Genomic DNA, 20,580 nt, shown 5'->3' with positions numbered 1-20,580 from the left:
CTTTCTTGTCTTACCTTCTGCTTCTCTTTGCTCCCACTCATGCATAATGGTGAGATAAAACATCTCTGTTTGTTGGGAAAAATAGAGGGTGGGGGGTAATAAGAGTCCAGGAAGCCAGAACTACCTGAGTCCTGCCTCTACCAACCACACCTCCCAGTAGAGTTTGGGGGGTACAATACATATTCAGAGGACAAAACAAGTCAGAAAGAACCAAACCCACATGCTTGCTCATCTGGGGGCCATCTCGGCCTCTAGGGTAGTGGGCCGATGCCCAGGCTTCAGATGGAAGCTGCACAGAAGGGCATCAGCACTTGTGCTCATCCTTGGGGATTTAGTGAGGGAGGAGGGTTGAAGCCCAAACGAGTGCCTCCTTTGGTTTGGGAGCACAAAGCTGGAAGATGTATCCCCCACCCCACAACATACTCCTGAAAGGAAGAGGGTTCACGTGCGCAGCTCGTGGGTTCAGGTACACCTGTGTTGGAGGATGATGTGGAGACGGGCATCTCCTTATGAGCACAGGCCAACACAGATCGTGGACACGAGAGGTAATAAGGACAACTCCATACCCCTTTCAGGTAAAAAGCTCGGATACACCTTCAACAACAGGAACTTCCACAACGTGTCTCTGGGACAAGGACAGGAGGTAGTGGCGGAGGCTGCGCTGGACCTGGCTGCTAAGAAGGGTCACTGGGTTATTCTGCAGGTACGGCCCCCTCTGCCCTGATCGGGGTCACACCCATCTGGACCTCACATAACCATCGCAGGGCTCCTCCGTCCTCTCTTCCCCTCTCCTTCCTGTCCTTCCACACCCTTGCCCGTCTCCCTGCATGATCTTCTCTCCTTCCCTCTTCCATGGTCCTCACATCCTCACCCCTCCCCACGACTCCTCGCCCCTTGCAGGCCTCTGCCACTCTCTCTAGTTTAATAGCTCCACTGACATTCCTGTTGGGCACCTGCTCAGGGAGGGGGTATCCAGCTGAAGACCTCGGAAGCTGGGTCTTGTTCACGGGCTGACCTCTTCCCACACGTAGCACAGAACCTCCCACTGCTGTGCCCTTCTGCTGTCCTCTGCGTTCTCCATTACACGCATGACTACAACAGCACACATGTCACTGGTAACTTCACTGACCACCCCATGTCCCTGCTTTATGTGACTTGCAGGGCAGCTGGGGCTGGGGCAAAGCAAGTGGCCCACGTCTCTTTTCCTCTAAATGGCCTACAGCAACCTCCGTTAGGGTGCCCTGGCTGTGCTGCAGTGACTTAGGTTATGACTGTGTCCTTTGCTACGTTTCCTTAAGGAGAGGCCTGCTCCTTAGTCCCCTTCCCGCACCCAGCACACCACCTACACCACGAACAGAGTAAACACCCAACAAAAGCCTGCTGGGGAACAGAATCGATGAAGAAATCAATGCAAGGAAAAACAAACAAAGCAAGAAAGGTCACTCCCATCCCATCCCGGTTTTTGATTACCTAGAACTTCGTCTGTATCCCAGCCAGTCACTGGGCCACATCTGAGAACAGCCACCCAGGGTTTGGGACCTTCGTCCTCCATTTTCCTGTCATTCTCTCGAACCTGCCTTTTCCCGGGACTCTTTTTCCAGAAACGCAAGAGAAGAGATAGCACCACCCCGCTAACAGAGCCCTGACTTTCCAGGCAGCCCACTGAAGACGTGGCTCCCACAGAGTGATTATAAATGAATTCCTTAACAAATGTTCATTTCAACAGCCACTCCTAACGCTTACATAGCATTTTACAGTCTGCAAAGCCCTTGCAAATCCATTACCTTTGGTTATTTGCAGCAACCCCGTGAAATAAGTATGGCCAATATTACTTTTATTTCTCCTTTTATAGAAGAGAAAGCAGCAAGCACCCAGAGACCAGATTGCTGTGGCCAAGTACTGTGCTCAGTGCTGATCAGTGTACTTAAGGCTCTGTGAGCAGGCTTCCTCAAAGATTTATCGAGGAGCTTTTTATCTGTCCATCATAATGAAACATATGGCAAAAGAAGCAGTCCTTGCCAAAGTGAATGGTGCATTCTGCAGAGTATTGTTGAGAAATAAATGTAGGTTTGGACAGAGAGACAGATAGATAGGAATCACGGGGAGGTTGGGGTGTGGGGAAATGGGCTCAGAGACGAGACAGAGGTACCTGGGCTTGGAGTAGGAAGCCTTCCCAGTGTCTGAGCAGTAATGCCTCCGTTTGTTGTAGGAAGATAAGTTTGGCAACAATGAACAGAATGGTTTGGAGAGAGGACTCAAGAGAGCCAGCTAGAAGTTTAAATCAGTGCTTGTCAAATTTCAACACACATATAAATCACTGAAGGATCCTATTAAAATGCATTGAATCAGGAAATCTGGGTAGGGTCAAAGAGTCTGCATCTCTAAACTGGGCCCAGGTAGTCCCCACATTGCTGGTCCACGGGCCCCAGTTTTGAGTATCCAGGGTTCCGTCATCCAGGCATGGGGATCTGGATTTGGGGTGTCTGCATGGTGTGTTTGACTCTTCAAGTATGGCCCACACACCAGCATCTTGGACAGTGCCTGGGACTTGTTAAAAATGCAGATTCTTAGGCCCCACCCTAGACCCAGGAATCTTTGTTTTAAGAAGCCCTACAGGAGTCAAGTGTAACAACTGTGTGCTCGAGAGACTTGGGAGAACAAGAGATAGGGTCCAACCGCAAGATACTGGCAGGTCTCATCACTGGGAACCCAAAGGTACCTGCTGTGATGAGCTTTATTTGAAGAGAAGGCCACGTCCCTCCTGCAGCTACCTTGCTGAAACTGTCTGCCACTAACGAAACTAAGTAGATGCCTGCACTGGGGGGGGGGGGGTCTTCCTTCCCACTAGAACATCCACCTGGTGGCCAAGTGGCTCGGCACTCTGGAGAAGAAGCTGGCAGAGCACAGTGAGAACAGCCACCCAGAACTGAGGGTCTTCATAAGTGCGGAGCCTGCGCCCTCCCCTGAGGGCCACATCATCCCACAGGGCATCCTGGAGAACTCCATTAAGATCACCAACGAGCCCCCCACAGGCATGCATGCCAACCTGCACAAGGCCCTGGACAACTTCACTCAGGTACAGCCCTGGGAGGGAGGGAAGAAGAGCACTGCCCCTCACAATTAGCTGACCCAACTGGGTAGAAGTGCATCCAACCACAAGGGGGGAGGGGGATGAGCTGCAGCACAATGTGTCCCCTTTGTGACTGACCTCTTCCCACTGCCCTCTAAGTACAGCCCAGCTGTCAGTTCTTGGGTACACCCGGGGGAGCCAAGCCTAGGGTTTGTCTTCGACAAGAGGTGTGGGGAAATGTTGCACAAGTCTACTGCTCAGGGAGAGTCCGCGATGGAGAGGACGCATTGCTGTAAATCTACCTGGTGTGATACACTAGCCACACGCTTACTGGCCAAGCATGTTGTCTTCAAGCAGGGGGTTGACTCTCATGTTCAGAGGAGACCTGCTGCCATCTGCATGCATCTTGAGTGTCCAGGGTTCAGATAACCCAGGTGTCAGAAGTGGGATCTGGACATGGAACGTAACCACATGATAGGATCTTAAATTGTGGTTCCCTGGAATAGGAGCAGCAGCAGCAGGACCTGGAAACTTGTTAGAAATGCAAGTTCTCAGGCCCTGCTCTAGGCCTACTGAATTAGAAACCCAGGAATCTGTGTTCTAACAAGCCCTCCGGGAGATTCCATTGTACTGTCAACTCTGAGAACACTAAGCTGCAACCTGCCTATTGCAACATGGAGTAGAAAGTAGGCTTTCTTATCCAGGGGCCTTTTTTTTTTTCCTTTCCTTTAAAATTATTTTCCTAAGTAGGCCTTCACTAAGCTCCTAAGTACTCTGTACCAGCAGTCAAAACGTCTAAATTTTCTATGTTTTATTTTCCACATAGGAGAAATAATACCTTCTTAGTTCTGAAATCTACAGCCTTCTGTCCAGAAGGCAGTAGCTGGTTCCAAGCAAACCCATTTTTTCTGCCCTGAAAAGGCACTGGCTGCCCAACAGTGTGAACGCACGTCATGCCACTGAACTGTACAGTTAAAAATGCTTAATAAGATAAATTTTCGTTGTGTACTCTACCAGGAATTTTTTTAATTCATAATTGAAAAGTAAAAGGCACTGGAGGGTACCTCTGTGGTCCAGTATGTTAAGTGTCTGCCTTTGGCTCAGGTCATGATCTCAGGGTCCTGGGATCGAGCCCTGTGTCAGGCTCCCTGCTTGGTGGAGTCTGCTTTTCCCTCTCCCTCTGCCCCTCTCCCCTGTTCATGCCTTCTTTGTCAAATAAATAAAATCTTAAAAAAAAAAAAGGCACTGGGATTCAGTCTTCTAGCTCTATCAAAGAACACAATGAAGAGACCACTCTCAGATCTTTTGCCTTGAAGGTCTTGAACAGATCAAGGGAGAAGGGCAGCAGATGTCTCTGATGCTGTGTCTCCTAGTAATTAATATTACAATATTATGCCTCAGTAGGATTATTATCATCTATAGCCACCTTCTGGCTTCAACTTCTCAGCCTCTTGTTCATGGGTTTCTGTCCCTTGCAAGCCCTTTGTCCCTGATAACCAGGGAAACACATCCCAAGGGATGCAGGCTTTTTCTGGTTATGCCAGCCCTACCACACTTGGGTTTTGGGCCATTTATAGCCATCTTCAGTAACTCATTCTGAGAAAGAGAGATAGATTTATGAGTATATTCATTGCTCACATGTGTTTTAATTGTTCCATTCTGCTTTTACAACTGCCCTAGAACAGAGGCCAGATTAATACCTCCTATTATTCACTCTCTTCCTTCAGAGTCCTATTTTATCCATTTAAGGGACAAATGGCAGAACTGAGCTCTTTTATCCCCACTGGCCTTGCTGTTTGGGGATGAATATTTTATTCTGATTTTGTCTGAGTGGGCCACTGTCAACCAGGCTCCGCATCTTGATGTATGACTCATTGTCTTGGTACTTAGAGGTATTTTTCATCAAGGCCCAATTTTTTCAAATAAGTCAAAAGTAACAAAAGGGGGATGCCTGGGGGGCCCAGTTGATTAAGCATCTGCCTTTGGCTCAGGTCATGATCCTGGGGTCCTGCTTTGCAGGGAGTCTGCTTCCCCCTTTCCTTCTGCCTGCTGCACTCCCTGTTCGTGCTCACTTTCTCTCTCTCTCTCTCTCCTCTCTCCTCTCTCCTCTCTTTCTCTACCCCCCACCCCCAAATAAATAAAATCTTTAAATAAAAAAGTATCTCTCTCATAAAAAAAGGAAGTCACAAAGGAAGCAAAGGTAGCATCCTGTCTGTAGAGAACAGCTCCACCCAGAAAGCAATTAAGTTGTCACCTGCACCAGGCAGTGACTCTGTCTTCTGTACCACCTCTGACCTTTCACATCCATAGCTTTGTGCCAAAAATGGTACCCAACAAAGGCACAGGGTGACTCTAATATATCTAGAGAGAGATAGAGACCATCCTGGGGTTCATTATGGAAAAAAATAAGATCTACTAAAAGTTTAACTGGTCCTGTTCTCCTCTGCTTTTCCTGCCCATATGAGCAAAGTCTAAGGACCAATTCTCAGATAAAATGCCAGGACTCAACCCAATCTGATTCACGTGAGCTTTCTGAGTGCTCCTCTCAGGCTCTGTTGCAACATCTTGTTCCTTTCTGATCAAAAAGGGTCTAACTCAGAGGAAATTATTGTTAACTCCAGGCAATCTAGAGATTCTTGTCCTACCACCCCTTCAAAATGCAGGCTTTCCCCCTCTGCCACATTATCACCACCATCCCCCTTTAAATCTGCCACATACAAGCCCATTGCCTTCCTCTGCACTCTCTCACTTTCCATTTCTTCCTTCTGGCTTTTCTTTAATCCCTCTTGATGAGACCCACTTTTTCCCTTGCCTTACATGCTACAGCCAGGACCTCTCTGCACTCTTGTTCCTGCAGCCACATGGCCAGTCACCCCTGTGTAAGTTTAGTGGAGCAGTTGGCACGGTGAAGGGCACAGTATTCCTCCTCCTCTCATGGCTCTGATGCTCATCTTCTTCCTGGCTCACACATTGATTACACCCACTCTGGTCCATGATGGGCAAGAAAAGCATGGTGTGGCAGGAAGGGGCGAAATCAGAAATAATGCTGTAGGGGTCCCCACCCACACCTCAGCACAAAATGACACTCATGACAGATGCGACTCTCATGACCCACAACCGTGTTTTCCATTAGTTCTGCTTGGGAACTTAGTTGGCATGTTCATGGGTACAAACATTAACTGCAAACCAAACCCTGTAATAACCTGAATCTAAACCTTAACTCAGATTCTAAACTAGAACGCAACCCCTCTGCCAGGTCCCCACAAACCCTAAGCCCATGCCTACCCACAATGCAATCTATAGTCCTATTGCAGCTTAAAACCTAACCAGGATATAACTTCCAGGCACCATAACCCACACCCTGGTCCACACTGCATAACAGCAGATCTGTGCTAACATTGGAGGCAACACTTTCTTTTCAGGACACGCTGGAGATGTGTTCCCGGGAGATGGAGTTTAAGAGCATCCTCTTTGCTCTTTGTTACTTTCACGGGGTGGTGGCAGAGAGACGGAAGTTTGGGCCACAAGGATGGAATCGTTCTTACCCCTTCAACACTGGGGACCTCACCATCTCTGTGAATGTGCTCTACAACTTCCTAGAGGCCAACACAAAGGTAGAGTTTCCTGCCAGCACAGCGGAGGGAAGGCAGGGGGAGGGGGAGGATAGGCCAGGAGGGATGATGATGTAGCATCAGCACAGGGAGAAGAGGCACACGCTGGGGATAGTCTACACCCTCTCCAAGAACAGGAAGGAAAGGCCAGCCCAGGACCAGCATGAGGCCAATAAGAACACCATGGTGAGGTTAGGGCCAAGAAAGTTCAGCAAAGCAAACCAGTGACTCATGACTGGTGTGAGTCCATCCCTTGAGTCTTTGTCCCAGAAGCCACCAGATCACCCCTGTGTACTTGAAGCATTATAGGGCATTGTGGATTGGTAGAAGAGGCCCTATGCTCACCTGATACCAGTTCCCAGTTTACTTAGCCAAGAACACAGAACTTCTCTTGGAGCACACAGCTCCTCACATAGCCATGATCTGACCAAAGTTGAAGAAGCCAAATTATTCCTACACCTTATCTCCCTCATTCTCTGTCTGATACGTGCATTTCAAAGAAAACTTAGATTAACAACCCACGCTCTTCCATTTATGGGAATGTTTAGACCATCCAGGCTCTTTTAGTTCATAGACCAAATATAGCATCAGCAAGGCCCCCTCCTCTTCCTGGTGGGAAACATGAATCAGGCCCAGATGCCTAAGTCATCGCTCTGCCTCCAGTTCTAGGGTCCTGGGAAGCTCACCCCCATAACACCACCTCTTCATTTTCTGCCCTGAGTCAAGGCTTTCCCCAAGAGGTTCCCCTCCTAACTTCAGTATCTTGACTTTACATGCTCTATTTAATTCACTTTGAGCTTTGGAAGGAGACCATAAATTCACATGGTAAGTAATGGTAGGAATCAGAAAAGTACCCTAGTCCTTACTTTGTTCAATTTGACATTGACCCATGGAAAGGACTAAGGACTTGTCAGTAGAGTCTGACTTCATTGCCAAAGCTAATGACCATGAAAGAGGAAAGGCTTAGGTGCAAGGGGATTGGCAGCTTGCCTCTCCTCTCCCTGGGATGGAATTTTTAAGCATTTAACAAGCTCCCAAGCGTGCCTGACTCTGCTGGGCACTTGAGGGCTATGCAGATGAATAAAATATCGCTTCTAATTTTGAGAAGCATCCCATCTTGTGGCTTACACTCTGCCCACACATCAGGGCAGACCCGATGTCTATGCGGAGGTCTTTCTTCCCTCTCAGGTCCCCTATGATGATCTGCGCTACCTCTTTGGAGAGATCATGTACGGAGGCCATATCACAGATGACTGGGACAGGAGGCTCTGCAGGACCTATCTGGAGGAATTCATCAGACCTGAAATGCTAGAAGGAGAGCTGTCTCTGGCACCAGGGTTCCCACTCCCGGGCAACCTGGACTATACTGGCTACCATCAGGTAAGGCTCTTCTCATACCTGGGTCTTCCTTCAAGTCTGCCCTGCAGAACAAGGAATGCTCACACAGGGCCAGGGAAGAATGGCCTACAGAACAGAGCTTAGATGGAGTGTGGTTCTCAGCCCCAAGTTTGTCCTGTTCGATTTAAGAGCTGTGGGATTCCTAGCCTCAAATTCGTGATACAATTGAGCTTTTTGGAGATCTTTCTACTCTTGATGTTTGGTTCAATAATTTCTATTTGTTGCTCTTTTCTACACATAATAGCTGGGGCATTCATTTGATTGCTTTCATCCAAGATATTGACAAAGCCATTAGGAGCAAAATTCCAGGTTAAGAACTTAGCCAACTTTGGGTAAAGTTTGTATTAGTGATTCCAAATATCTTCAGAGGGACATGACCTTGCAGACAGAGCATTTGCCCCTCCTGTTCTTTCTTGGCTGCAGTAAACTACGTGCATACACGCCCATGTACACACACACACACACACACACACATTCCCATGGAGCTCTTCTGTACTATTACTTTGAGTTCTCATTTTACTATGACCGCAGCTATTTTTAAAGTGTTCATTTTTACTTATTTAGCCTGCCATGGAAGATATATTAAGAGATTTTTTTAAAGATTTTTATTTATTTATTCATGAGAGAGAGACAGAGACAGAGACACAGGCAGAGGGAGAAGCAGGCTCCCTGTGGGGAGCCCGATGTGGGACTTGATCCCAGGACCCCAGGATCATGACCTGAGCTAAAGGCAGATGCTCAACCACTAAGCCACCCACGTGCCCCTAGATGATTATTTTTAAAAAACCTTCATGATTGCTTGACTTTTGAACATGCCTAAAATAAATATGAATACCAAACTCAAGGGAAATACTGGTCATGGGTACATTAACTATAAACTTGAAAAAAAAAAGCTTTAAACTTTAATTCATAAAATTTAAACTGAGGGGTGCCTGGCTCTCTCAGTCGGAGGAGCAGGCGACTCTTTCTATCAGGGTCCTGAGTTCAGCGACACTTTGGGTGTAGAGATTACTTAAATATGTCTTTAAAAACCATAAAATTAAAAAAAAATAAAAATAAAATAAAAATAAATTTAAAAAAACCATAAAATTGAAAAAGATAAACTACCAAAGTCATTCAATCCAGAAAAACTTGAACCTATGAAAAGAAATTTCAAACAGCAAGACTACTTAAAGAAAATACAAGGAATTTTTAAAAATTGCTTGACCAGGGGATCCCTGGGTGGCGCAGCGGTTTAGCGTCTGCCTTTGGCCCAGGGCGCGATCCTGGAGACCCAGGATCGAATCCCACGTCAGGCTCCCGGTGCATGGAGCCTGCTTCTCCCTCTTCCTGTGTCTCTGCCTCTCTCTGTCTCTCTCTCTGTGTGACTATCATAAATAAATAAAAATTTAAAAAAATTAAAAAAAAAAATTGCTTGACCAAAAGGCATCAGGGTTTTAGCCGATAAACTTGTGCAAGAGCGCCCTCTAGTGTCTGCGGGACAATCCGACAAGTGGCTCGAGGTGGGAAGGGCAGCAGCGAGGCTGGCACACTTCCCAGGGACTGAGAGATTTTCATCTTCTTTACATCTCTCTTTAATCCGCCAGTTAGTGGATGGTTCCAGGGCACCTACCAAGAGTTCAGGAGTGTGCTGGAGGCTGGAAGCAATACATGAATAAACACACTAGTTGGCCTTTGAGGAATGAGCCATCTTTTACTTAGACTAGAGGATACACCAAGAAATCAACATCCATTTAGGAGCTGACCTTGAGGGGCACTTTCTCACAGTAATGGAAAGACCTGGAAGGGGCCCTCAGAAAACATTTGGAGAAGAAAGCGAGGGATGGTTTTTTAGGGACAGCCTGCCATGACTGACCATAGGGATGCGTTGTTTGGATGGCACGATTAAAAACATTTTTTAATTCAAACAATTTTTGCCAGGGGCACCTGGATAGCTCAGTTGCTTAAGCATCTGCCTTCGGCTCAGGTCATGGTCTCAGGGTCTTCAGATCAAATCTCAAGTCAGGCTCCCTGCTCAGCAGGGAGTCTGCTTCTCCCTCTGCCCCTCCCCTGTGCTTGTGCTCGTGCTCTCTCTTGCGCGCACACATGCTCTCTCTCAAATAAATAAATAAAATCATTTTTTATTTTTTTATTTTTTAATAAAATAATTTTTATTGGTGTTCAATTTACCAACATACAGAATAACACCCAGTGCTCATCCCGTCAAGTGCCTCCCCCAGTGCCCATCACCCAGTCACCCCCACCCCCCCGCCCTCCTCCCCTTCCACCACCCCTAGTTCGTTTCCCAGAGTTAGGAGTCTTTATGTTCTGTCTCCCTTTCTGATATTTCCCACACATTTCTTCTCCCTTCCCTTCTATTCCCTTTCACTATTATTTATATTCCCCAAATGAATGAGAACATATAATGTTTGTCCTTCTCCGATTGACTTACTTCACTCAGCATAATGCCCTCCAGTTCCATCCACGTCGAAGCAAATGGGGGTATTTGTCATTTCTAATGGCTGAGGAATATTCCATTGTATACATAAACCACATCTTCTTTATCCATTCATCTTTCGATGGACACCGAGGCTCCTTCCACAGTTTGGCTATTGTGGACATTGCTGCTAGAAACATCGGGGTGCAGGTGTCCCGGCGTTTCACTGCATCTGTATCTTTGGGGTAAATCCCCAGCAGTGCAATTGCTGGGTCGTAGGGCAGGTCTATTTTTAACTCTTTGAGGAACCTCCACACTGTTTTCCAGAGTGGCTGCACCAGTTCACATTCCCACCAACAGTGTAAGAGGGTTCCCTTTTCTCCACATCCTCTCCAACATTTGTTGTTTCCTGCCTTGTTAATTTTCCCCATTCTCATTGGTGTGAGGTGGTATCTCATTGTGGTTTTGATTTGTATTTCCCTGATGGCAAGTGATGCAGAGCCTTTTCTCATGTGCATGTTGGCCATGTCTATGTCTTCCTCTGTGAGATTTCTGTTCATGTCTTTTGCCCATTTCATGATTGGATTGTTTGTTTCTTTGGTGTTGAGTTTAAGAAGTTCTTTATAGATCTTGGAAACTAGCCCTTTATCTGATACGTCATTTGCAAATATCTTCTCCCATTCTGTAGGTTGTCTTTTAGCTTTGTTGACTGTATCCTTTGCTGTGCAAAAGCTTCTTTTTTTAAATTTTTTTATTTATTTATGATAGTCACACAGAGAGAGAGAGAGAGAGGCAGAGACATAGGCAGAGGGAGAAGCAGGCTCCATGCACCGGGAGCCCAACATGGGATTCGATCCCGGGTCTCCAGGATCGCGCCCTGGGCCAAAGGCAGGCGCCAAACCGCTGCACCACCCAGGGATCCCCAAAAGCTTCTTTAAAAAAATCTTTTTTAAAAAAAAAATTTTTTGCCAGAGGTAGGAATTCCTGATTAACAGCAAAACTCGCCTTGTCCCAAAGCTCGATTCACACATTTATTCTGCATCTAGGTTTGTCACCTCTGATTTAGATAAATGGAGGAGAGAGAAAAGGAATTTAAGGGCGAGAGGCCTGGGATCCTAGGAGTGTCTTGAGTAAGACACTAGGTAGGCGTCCGTATTTCTCAAGCACTTTGGGAAGTCCTCCTTGTGTGTGGAGGGAGGGACAGGTGTAGACCAGGGAGTAGGGAGCCTGGAGACGGAGAAAGTCCTCTAAGCTTCCTGAAGAAGACAATGTCTGTGTGGGCGTGGAAGTTCTGGAAAGCCAGCCTGGCACACAAAGACAGGTGCTGCCAAGGCAAGACTGGCAGACAGGATGTGTGCCAGGTGGAGAGCATGCCCACGACGGCCAGTGCCAGTGAGCAGGGAGGCAGGTGCCTTAGGCCTGCTGCGGCCCCCAGACAGCCCCCCATCCCAGACGACGAACCAGAGTGGGTGGCCCACTCATCCCGGTTTGTGTTTAAGTGCACCTGTCCTTGACTTCCAGTACGTCGATGCCCAGCTGCCTGCAGAATCGCCCTACCTCTATGGCCTCCACCCCAACGCTGAGATCGGCTTCCTGACCCAGACGTCGGAAAAGCTCTTCCGCACCGTGCTGGAGCTGCAGCCCCGGGACAGCCACGCTGGAGACAGAGCAGGGGCCACCAGAGAAGAAAAGGTATGTGGAGGGGAGGGGGAGTTGCCAGAGATCCTTCTGGGGCACCCAAGGATGGCACAGTGAGATGCTCCTCCCGCTGGCCACATTGGCAGCACAGACCACATGGTGCACACCTTCCCCTCACCTGTGGCCGGTGCAGCCTTGACCCACAGGCCAGGGGTCTGTGTGAATCATAGGAGGTCCCTGCCACTGGCTTTCACAGTTTGCTTTTCTAGTTCCCCAAAGACTATTTCTATCCCACTTGCCTGCCAAAGGGAAGTAAGACAGGGCCGAACAGTGGAGGGGCAGGGGAGCTAGAAAGGGACCTAGCGATTCCTTGACAAACCGAGCGGTGACCAGTGGGCAGCTGTACTTAATGAGTGCCACCCTCACTGCACCAACCAGATGCTCATTTGGTTTGGTCACTCTTTAAAACGAAAATGCCTTCTGTGCAAACAACATTGGATCAGAGGTCCTCCAGCACACAGGTAAGGGCTGCTGAGCGCAGGACTTTCAGAAATTTCAGAAAGGCAGAGGGGAACCATGGAGTAGTTAAGGCAGACAGAGGTGAGATGGCACCACCTTAGAGATCAGGTGGTCTGAGGGCTCTGCTCCTGGACCACGCACCACACAGGATGGAAGAGGAAGGAGGCCCAGTGAAATCTGTCCCTGGACAAGCCACCTGGGTTCCCACAGGATACCTCCCCGGCGCCTGCCTCTGATCCACAGCACCACCTGGATTCCCTCCTCTGAGCTGCCACTGGGTTTACAAGGAAATTTACCTGGAAGATTAAAGGTTAGGAAGCTGGGCAGTTACCAAATTGAAAGCTTCGGGGATTGCTTTTAGGAGGACAACCCACTTCATACTGAAGGAGCTGGACTTCCTTCCATCCAAAGGTGTCAAGTGTGCCATCCTGCTCTCAGATCTTAACACGCCCCAGGACTAGGCCAGAAGCTTGGAATTCTGACTCTGGGGTCCAGGGTCAAGCGCAGGCATATGCACCCTGGTGATTTTGCTGCAGGTGAGCGTACTCCCAGAAAGCTACTCTAAATCACACTACTCAGCCAATCCCACTATTTGATGCCTAAGATAGAATTTGAGAACAAAAAGGAAGAGAAGACATGTTATGTCACCCAGACCCCAAGCCAGCTAGGATGAAAAGCTGTTCTAGTTGTAACATTGTGGAACTGGAGGGTATTATGCTGAGTGAAGTAAGTCCATCAGAGAAGGACAATCATCATACGGTTTCACTCATATGGAGGATATAAAAAATAGTGAAAGGGATTATAGGGGAAAGAAGAGAAAATGAGTGGGAAATATCAAAGAGGGTGACAAAACATGAGAGACGCATAACTCTGGGAAAGGAACAAGGGGTAGTGGAAGGGGAGGTGGGCGGGGGTTGGGGTGACTGAGTGACGGGCACTGAGGGGGGCACTTGACAGGATGAACACTGGGTGTTATACTCTATGTTGGCAAATTGAACTCCAATAAAAAAATATACAGAAAGAGAGAAAGGGAAGAAGGAAAGGAAGGGAGGAAAGGAAGGAAGGGAGGAAGGGAAGGAAGGGAAGAAGGAAGGGAGAAAGAAAGAGAGAAAGAGAGAGAGAAAAAAAGGAAGGAAGGAAGGAAGGAAGGAAGGAAGGAAGGAAGGAAGGAAGGAAGGAAGGAAGGAAGGAAGGAAAAGAAAGAAGAAAAAGAAAGAAAGAAAGAAAGAAAGAAAGAAAGAAAGAAAGAAAGAAAGAAAGAAAAGAGAAAAGAAAAGAAAGAAAAGAAAAGAAAAGAAAAGAAGAAAAAAGAAAAGAAAAAGAAAAGAAAAAAGAAAAGAAAAGAAAGAAAAGAAAAGAAAGAAAAGAAAAGAAAAGAAAAGAAAAGAAAAGAAAAGAAAAGAAAAGAAAAGAACAGCGAGTCCAGGACTCTATACGGGATCGATTTAGGGTTCTTCAGGCAGGGTTTAAAGAAGCCTCTCGTTCCCGTCGGGGCCTCATCCTTGTCCAGCTCCAGAAATGATGCTGCAGAAGTGAATGGGCATCACACAGTGCAGACAGGCGTCGTGTGTGTGTGTGTGTGTGTGTGTGTGTGTGTGTGTGTGTATGCCTGGTGTGTGGTCGCCTTGTCCTGTGCTGTGTGCCTTCTCCCCAGCACAGTCGCTCAGTGGACAGGCAGAGAGCCAGAGCAGACAACGTGTTTTACTGTCAAGCTGGCGGCAGCCCAGAGGTGGCACCTGCACAAATCTGCTCCCCTGCCTGCTTGCATCTGGATGAGAACCTGGGACATAGCACGCCCCTGGGCTGCCAGGCACCTGGGAAGGAGAGACAGAAGTGGGGGGGAGCTTGGATGTTCCAGGACACCACGGGCTCCTCTGATGACCTGAGCTGGAACTGCTGTGCAGCCCCAAATGCCTCTCTTAGGCAGATGAGCCTGCTGCTATTGGGGGGGTACCTGGCCATATTAGTTTGCTAGGCTGCCACCACAAAGTACCACAGACCAGGAGGCTTGGACAACAAAAGTGTGTTTTCTCACTGTTCCAGAGGCTGGAAGTCCAAGATCAAGATGTCAGCAGGGTCGCTTTTCTCCTGAGGCTTCTCTGTTTGGCTCGTGGGTGGCAGTCTTCTTCCTGTGGCCTCTTGAGACCTTCCCTCTGGGCTCATGCGCCCTTGCTGTCTCTGTGCGTGCAAATGTCCTCTTCCTAAAGATACCAGTCAGATTGAGTTAGGACCACGTTATTACAGCCTCCTTGTAATGTAATCATCTCTGTAAAGGTCCCGTTTCCAAACACAGTCACATTCTAAGGTACTGGGGGATATGTGAGTTTTAGGGGGACATGACCCAGCCCATCACACTGGCTCCAGGCCCCCCTCAGACATACACCCTTTCAGTGTTAGGGATGCAGTAGCATCTCCCCCATTTGTCCTTGACTACTGAATCTCGCTAGTGTTGAATGAGTGTCTGGTCATCTGGAAGAAAGTGAGACAGGTGCCTGACTCCTTACATCACAGTACCTTTCAGATGGCTACATTTAAGCTTTTTTTTTTTTTAAGATTTTACTTATTTATTCATGAGAGAGAGAGAGAGAGAGAGGCAGGCAGAGGGAGAAGCAGGCTCCCTGCAGGGAGCCTGATGTGGGACTCAATCCCAGGACCCTGGAATCATGCCCTGAGCTGGAGGCAGACACTCAACCACTGAGCCATTTAAGCATTTTTAATGAATTTTACATGAAAACATCAAAAGTACTGAAAGATAACTTGGGTGAATACTTCTATGATCATACAAAGAGGAAGGCATTGTAAAACCTCTTCTTAAAGAGCAACTCAGAATCTATAAAGATTGACAAATGTGATGACTGGGAAACTTTAAAAGATCTGCAAACCCAAAAACACCATGAACAAAGTCCAAGACAAGCTAGGAGAATCTCTGCCACACAGACACTGGGCTGTGGGCAGATCTTATTAAACTATGAAGAGTTCTGACAGGTAGAGGAAGAGAGGACAGAAGAAGGGGACAGAAGGACACAGAGTCACACGATAACATGACAGGCCAGTAAAAATAGCACAGTTCTCACTGTACTCCCGACTACATGAAGGTATGTGAAATATCCTTTTTTACTTGATGGTACAGAGTTTTAAAAGTGATCTCATCCAGTGGTGAGGGCGTAAGAACACACTCTCTGGGGATGAAGGTTTCAATTCCAGAACAACAGCTACTAAAATGTAAAATGTTCCCCTTTTTTTTTTTAACCGTAATTCTATTTCTAGGAATGCAACCTGTGGAAACGCTCCACAGTGTGCAGATTTTGTGCTGTATTTATTACAGGATCAATTATACTGGTACAAATGATAAACAGGGCAAATATCCATCAAAAAGGGAAATGACACAAATTATGGTATGCCCAAACAGTTAAATAATATATTCTAGGGATCCCTGGGTGGCGCAGTGGTTTGGTGCCTGCCTTTGGCCCAGGGCGCGATCCTGGAGACCCGGGATCGAATCCCACGTCGGGCTCCCGGTGCATGGAGCCTGCTTCTCCCTCTGCCTGTGTCTCTGCCTCTCTCTCTCTCTGTAACTATCAAAAGTAAATAAATTAAAAAAATAATATATTCTATACTATCATATGTGTATACATGATACGTAGTATATATATCACAGTACTTATATAAAATATATGCAATGTTTTAAAAAGGCAGGTCAATTAGGTTCTAACAAGAAAATGTGTCCAGGATTTATTATAAGGTGAAAAGCAAGTGTAGTATGACTGCATTAGTGAGAGGGAGGTGCAGAGGAAGGGGGAAGGCTGCAGCGGGGACAAGGAAGGTAGTTAGGACAGGTGACAGACACCGCTCTGTGCCTCAGAGGATATCTGCGGGGACTCTAAACAAAGACAGAAGCAGTTACCAGTGACTTGCTCCTCTTTGAGGGAAGAGGCAAGATTGTAACAGGATTTGGTTCCTAATATTACAACTGTCTGTGAAGCTTAGATTTTTAGGGTAAGCATTTATTTGTCAGGAAAAAAAAAGGCAGAGCAGTTTGCTTGTGGAAATAATTAGACCACATTCCTTGCAGCCCATTCTTTCACCTGAAGAGCCCTTAGGCTCCCGCAGGTCGGTATACCTGCTCCCTTCCCTGGCAGTGCTCCCTGTCTGAGGCTTCTCCCGGTCTGCTCACTTGCTCCCTTCCCTGGGCAGTCCTTCCCATCTTGGGCTTATCCTGACTGTGCACCTGCTCCGGCCCGCAGTCCTCCACATCCTGGGCTCCTCCTGTCTGTGCACCTGCTCCCTTCCATAGAAGTCCTCCCATCCTGGGCTCCTCCCGGCCTGTGCACCTGCACCCTTCCATGGCTGTCCTCCCCATCCTGGGCTCCTCCCTGTCTGTGCACGTGCTCCGTTCCATGGCAGTCCTCCCCATCCTGGGTTCCTCCTGTCTGTGCAGCTGCTCCCTTCCCTGGCAGTCCTCCCATCCTGGGCTCCTCCTGTCTGTGCACCTGCTCCCTTCCGTGGTAGTCCCCCCTATGCAGGGCTCATCCTGTCTTTGCACCTGCTCCCTTCCATGGCAGTCCTCTCCATCCTGGGCTCCTCCTGTCTATGCACCTGCTCCCTTCCCTGGCAGTCCTCCCCATCCTGGGCTCCTCCTGTCTGCATCTACTCCCTTCCCAGGCAGTTCTCCCATTCTGGGCTCCTCCTGTCTGTGCACCTGCTCCCTTCCATGGCAGTCCTCCCATCCTGGGCTCCTCCTGTCTGTGCACCTGCTCCCTTCCGTGGTAGTCCCCCCTATGCAGGGCTCATCCTGTCTTTGCACCTGCTCCCTTCCATGGCAGTCCTCTCCATCCTGGGCTCCTCCTGTCTATGCACCTGCTCCCTTCCCTGGCAGTCCTCCCCATCCTGGGCTCCTCCTGTCTGCATCTGCTCCCTTCCCAGGCAGTCCTCCCATCCTGGGCTCCTCCTGTCTGTGCATCTGCTCCCTTCCCAGGCAGTCCTCCCATCCTGGGCTCCTCCTGTCTGTGTACTGCTCCCTTCCGTGGTAGTCCCCCCTATCCAGGGCTCATCCTGTCTGTGCACCTGCTCCCTTCCATGGCAGTCCTCCTCATCTTCAGCTCCTCTGTGTCTGTGCACCTGCTCCCTTCCATGGCAGTCCTCTATGTCCTCAGACTTGGTCTCCAAATCCTGCTCAGCCTGATCAGGACAGAGTTCTGTTTCTCCATGGTCTGTGTATTTTGGGAGAGTGCCTCCAGACTATCTTTTCATCTCTTTGTGCAAATGTCCGAATGGCAGCTCATGGGTGTAGGGCTGTTTCTTCAAATTCAGCTCCATAGAAAGTAAGATGATATAATTTTAGCCATTAGTCTTCTATCCCAGCAGCACCTCTCAGGTACCGTTAAAATTCTGTTCTGGTTTTTGCTGTGACAGCACCAGAGACCCCTTTCTGACAGGGAGATGAGGTTTTACTTTCCTTTTTCAGATATCAGCCTTTTTCCTGGAGAGTGTATTGTGTGTTAACAATACAAGGCAAAGTGAATATTAATAATCCCTTCTGTAGCTCTGTATAGCTTTCAGATGCCACCACATCCATCAGCTCACTTGATTTGATCTTTGCAACAGCCCTGGGAGTTGGGGAGGGGGGGGCAGGTGGAGAAAGACGCTCTTGGAAATTTTTATAGATAAAAAAATTGAGGCCTAGATGACTTGCTTACACTCATGTGGCTAACACATCACAACTGTATTAACTCAGCCAAGGGTTTTGGTTGCAAGCAAGAGACTAATTTAGCTGAAATAGGCAAGAAATAGCCCACTGTGTCAAAGGAATCAACCTAAGAAAGGATGGAGAAATCCCAGGGGCTCTAGGATCCAAGGGAGAAAGAAGAATGTCCTTTCAGGGCACTTCCATCAGTAGCTCCAGCCACTTTCTGTCCCTGAATCAGGCTTGAGATTCAAATTTTAGTGCTCCTGGGAATGATGATCTTGTTGGCCTACTCTGCTCATGGGAGGATTGGGCCCCATGACTGTACCCCAAAACAATGGGGAAGGGATTTCACAAGTGGAGATGGGGACCTGTTATAGGAGATGACGAGCAGAACAACAACCATCCCATCAGGTCCTCCTGGAGCCCAAGCTTTCATGATCCAGGAGGCGCCACCCCCCTCCATGCTGGCCACATGTTCTATTATGTCTGCACTTGCTCCATTTTTCTTTCTCTGCTGACAGACCTCCCAGGCTTACTCATTTGCTTCAAAATGGCAGACTCAGCCTCCAAGTACTTGCCCCTAAATAACCCAGGATCTCAGTGCTTCAGTTCCAGTTTTCAAGGCAAGACACCCTGGTGGTTCTAGCTCCCCTGGTCTAATTAGCTGATAGTTTGTGCAGTAAAAGGAATCATGGGGCTGGGAGGAGGCTTACATGATAGATGGGGATGCTTGTTCCAGGACCCAAGGACAGAAACTGCAGTGCAGCCTCATGGAATACATATACACACACACGCACACACACACACTTATTCATCACTACTGCTCATCACTTCAGGTTCATATGGTCCCAAATGACCATCCTAGGCTATCCTATGCCTTTCCAGTTTCATCTGCGCAGCTAATTTGGGTCGGCCTCTGGATTTTCCCAACTCCTGATTCTCGAGAAGACACCTATGTTCTCTTTTTAAGCTGGTCACCCTCTGGAGAGGCCATTCTGTGGGCAGTGCTCAAGCCCTGACCCAGCTGACCTAAGCAAGTAGGCAAGAGTATGGCCAGGGGTTGGATGACTGGCCTCTTTATCACCATATCACAGGGGAATGGAGTCCTGGAGAGTCAGAAACCTTTCTTAACCCTGTGTTTCCTGTTGTGGGGCAGGTCAAGGCCCTCCTGGAAGAAATCCTGGAGCGCGTGACAGATGAGTTCAACATGGCAGAGCTGATGGCCAAAGTGGAGGAACGCACCCCCTACATCGTCGTTGCCTTCCAGGAGTGTGAACGGATGAACATCCTCACCAGGGAGATCCAGCGCTCACTAAGAGAGCTGGATCTTGGCTTAAAGGTGAGTTGTGTGAGGTCTGGGTGGGAAGCGGCACTGCCAGAGGACACGGCTGGACCCCCTGGGGGAGGGGGGCTTCCAGGGACTTGGGAGCTGGGCAGCTGTCCTACAGCAATCTGGATGCTCCAGAAGGTGTCACTCCCAGAAACCAGGGTCTGGCTGGGCTGTGGGGAGGCTAAGACCCAAGGTTCTATAAAATCGGAAGCTGTACTGAAGTTAGAATATGCTAGAATGGCGGGTCAGCATATGCACACTGCCTGAGGACACCGTACTCTGAGGAGCAAGCAAGAGTACATTGTGACAGCCTGGTGTCTTCTACTGACATAAGATAAGTTGCTTTCGTGGGGAGGGTGGGGGCAAAAGAATGCTGGATGCGGTTCAGGTTCTAGAACTGGACGCCCCCCAGGGTCACCAGCCAGCCCCTGCACTTCCTTGCTGTGTGGCCTTAAAGTGGCTTAGGTCTCAGTGTCTCCGTTTCTTCACCTGTAAAACAGGGATGACAGTCCTACTTCATCAGGCATGGGCAAAGGATTAAGTCAGATAATGTACATAGTATGTTTAGAGCGATGCCTAGCATACAGTAAACACCCCAAAGTAGAGCTGATAATTATCACCACCCTATCAGGGGAAAGGATTTTAATCTCTTACGTCAGGGTTGTAGGAAAGGTCCAAGATCCTGCACAGACTCTATGTTGCTCTTGAGCAATGAAGGAGCCTATTTCGACCACCAGTTCCTTGGATGAGTGAACCTTAAAGACCAGGAGGTAATTATGTTAGGTGCCTGGCCCAGACCCTCGTGGAGAAGCAGTGGTATCACCACGCCTCCAGTGACAGGTAAACGGGAGATCCCGCTGACTTTCAGGAGCTGAAGGGGACCGTCGTCCACTGACATGGGCATGTTCCTTA

The 20,580-nt window shown here is 48.3% G+C and overlaps 1 protein-coding gene across 2 annotated transcripts in view; it reads left to right on the top strand.

The window, feature by feature from the left end:
* The window catches only part of DNAH9 (dynein axonemal heavy chain 9), a 336,893-nt gene that overhangs the window by 288,893 nt on the left and 27,420 nt on the right, over nt 1-20,580 (top strand). For both annotated transcript variants that reach the window (XM_072821109.1, XM_072821108.1), the window contains 6 exons: nt 576-703; nt 2,849-3,076; nt 6,493-6,684; nt 7,870-8,061; nt 12,017-12,187; nt 19,495-19,677. In XM_072821109.1, coding sequence (XP_072677210.1) covers nt 576-703; nt 2,849-3,076; nt 6,493-6,684; nt 7,870-8,061; nt 12,017-12,187; nt 19,495-19,677 — 1,094 coding nt within the window. The remainder of the gene's footprint in view (nt 1-575; nt 704-2,848; nt 3,077-6,492; nt 6,685-7,869; nt 8,062-12,016; nt 12,188-19,494; nt 19,678-20,580) is intronic.

Source organism: Canis lupus, chromosome 3 (assembly GCF_048164855.1).
Source record: "Canis lupus baileyi chromosome 3, mCanLup2.hap1, whole genome shotgun sequence".
Taxonomy (NCBI): domain Eukaryota; kingdom Metazoa; phylum Chordata; class Mammalia; order Carnivora; family Canidae; genus Canis; species Canis lupus.
Note: the sequence above shows the minus strand (reverse complement) of the source record. Positions and strands in the feature narration are given on the sequence as shown.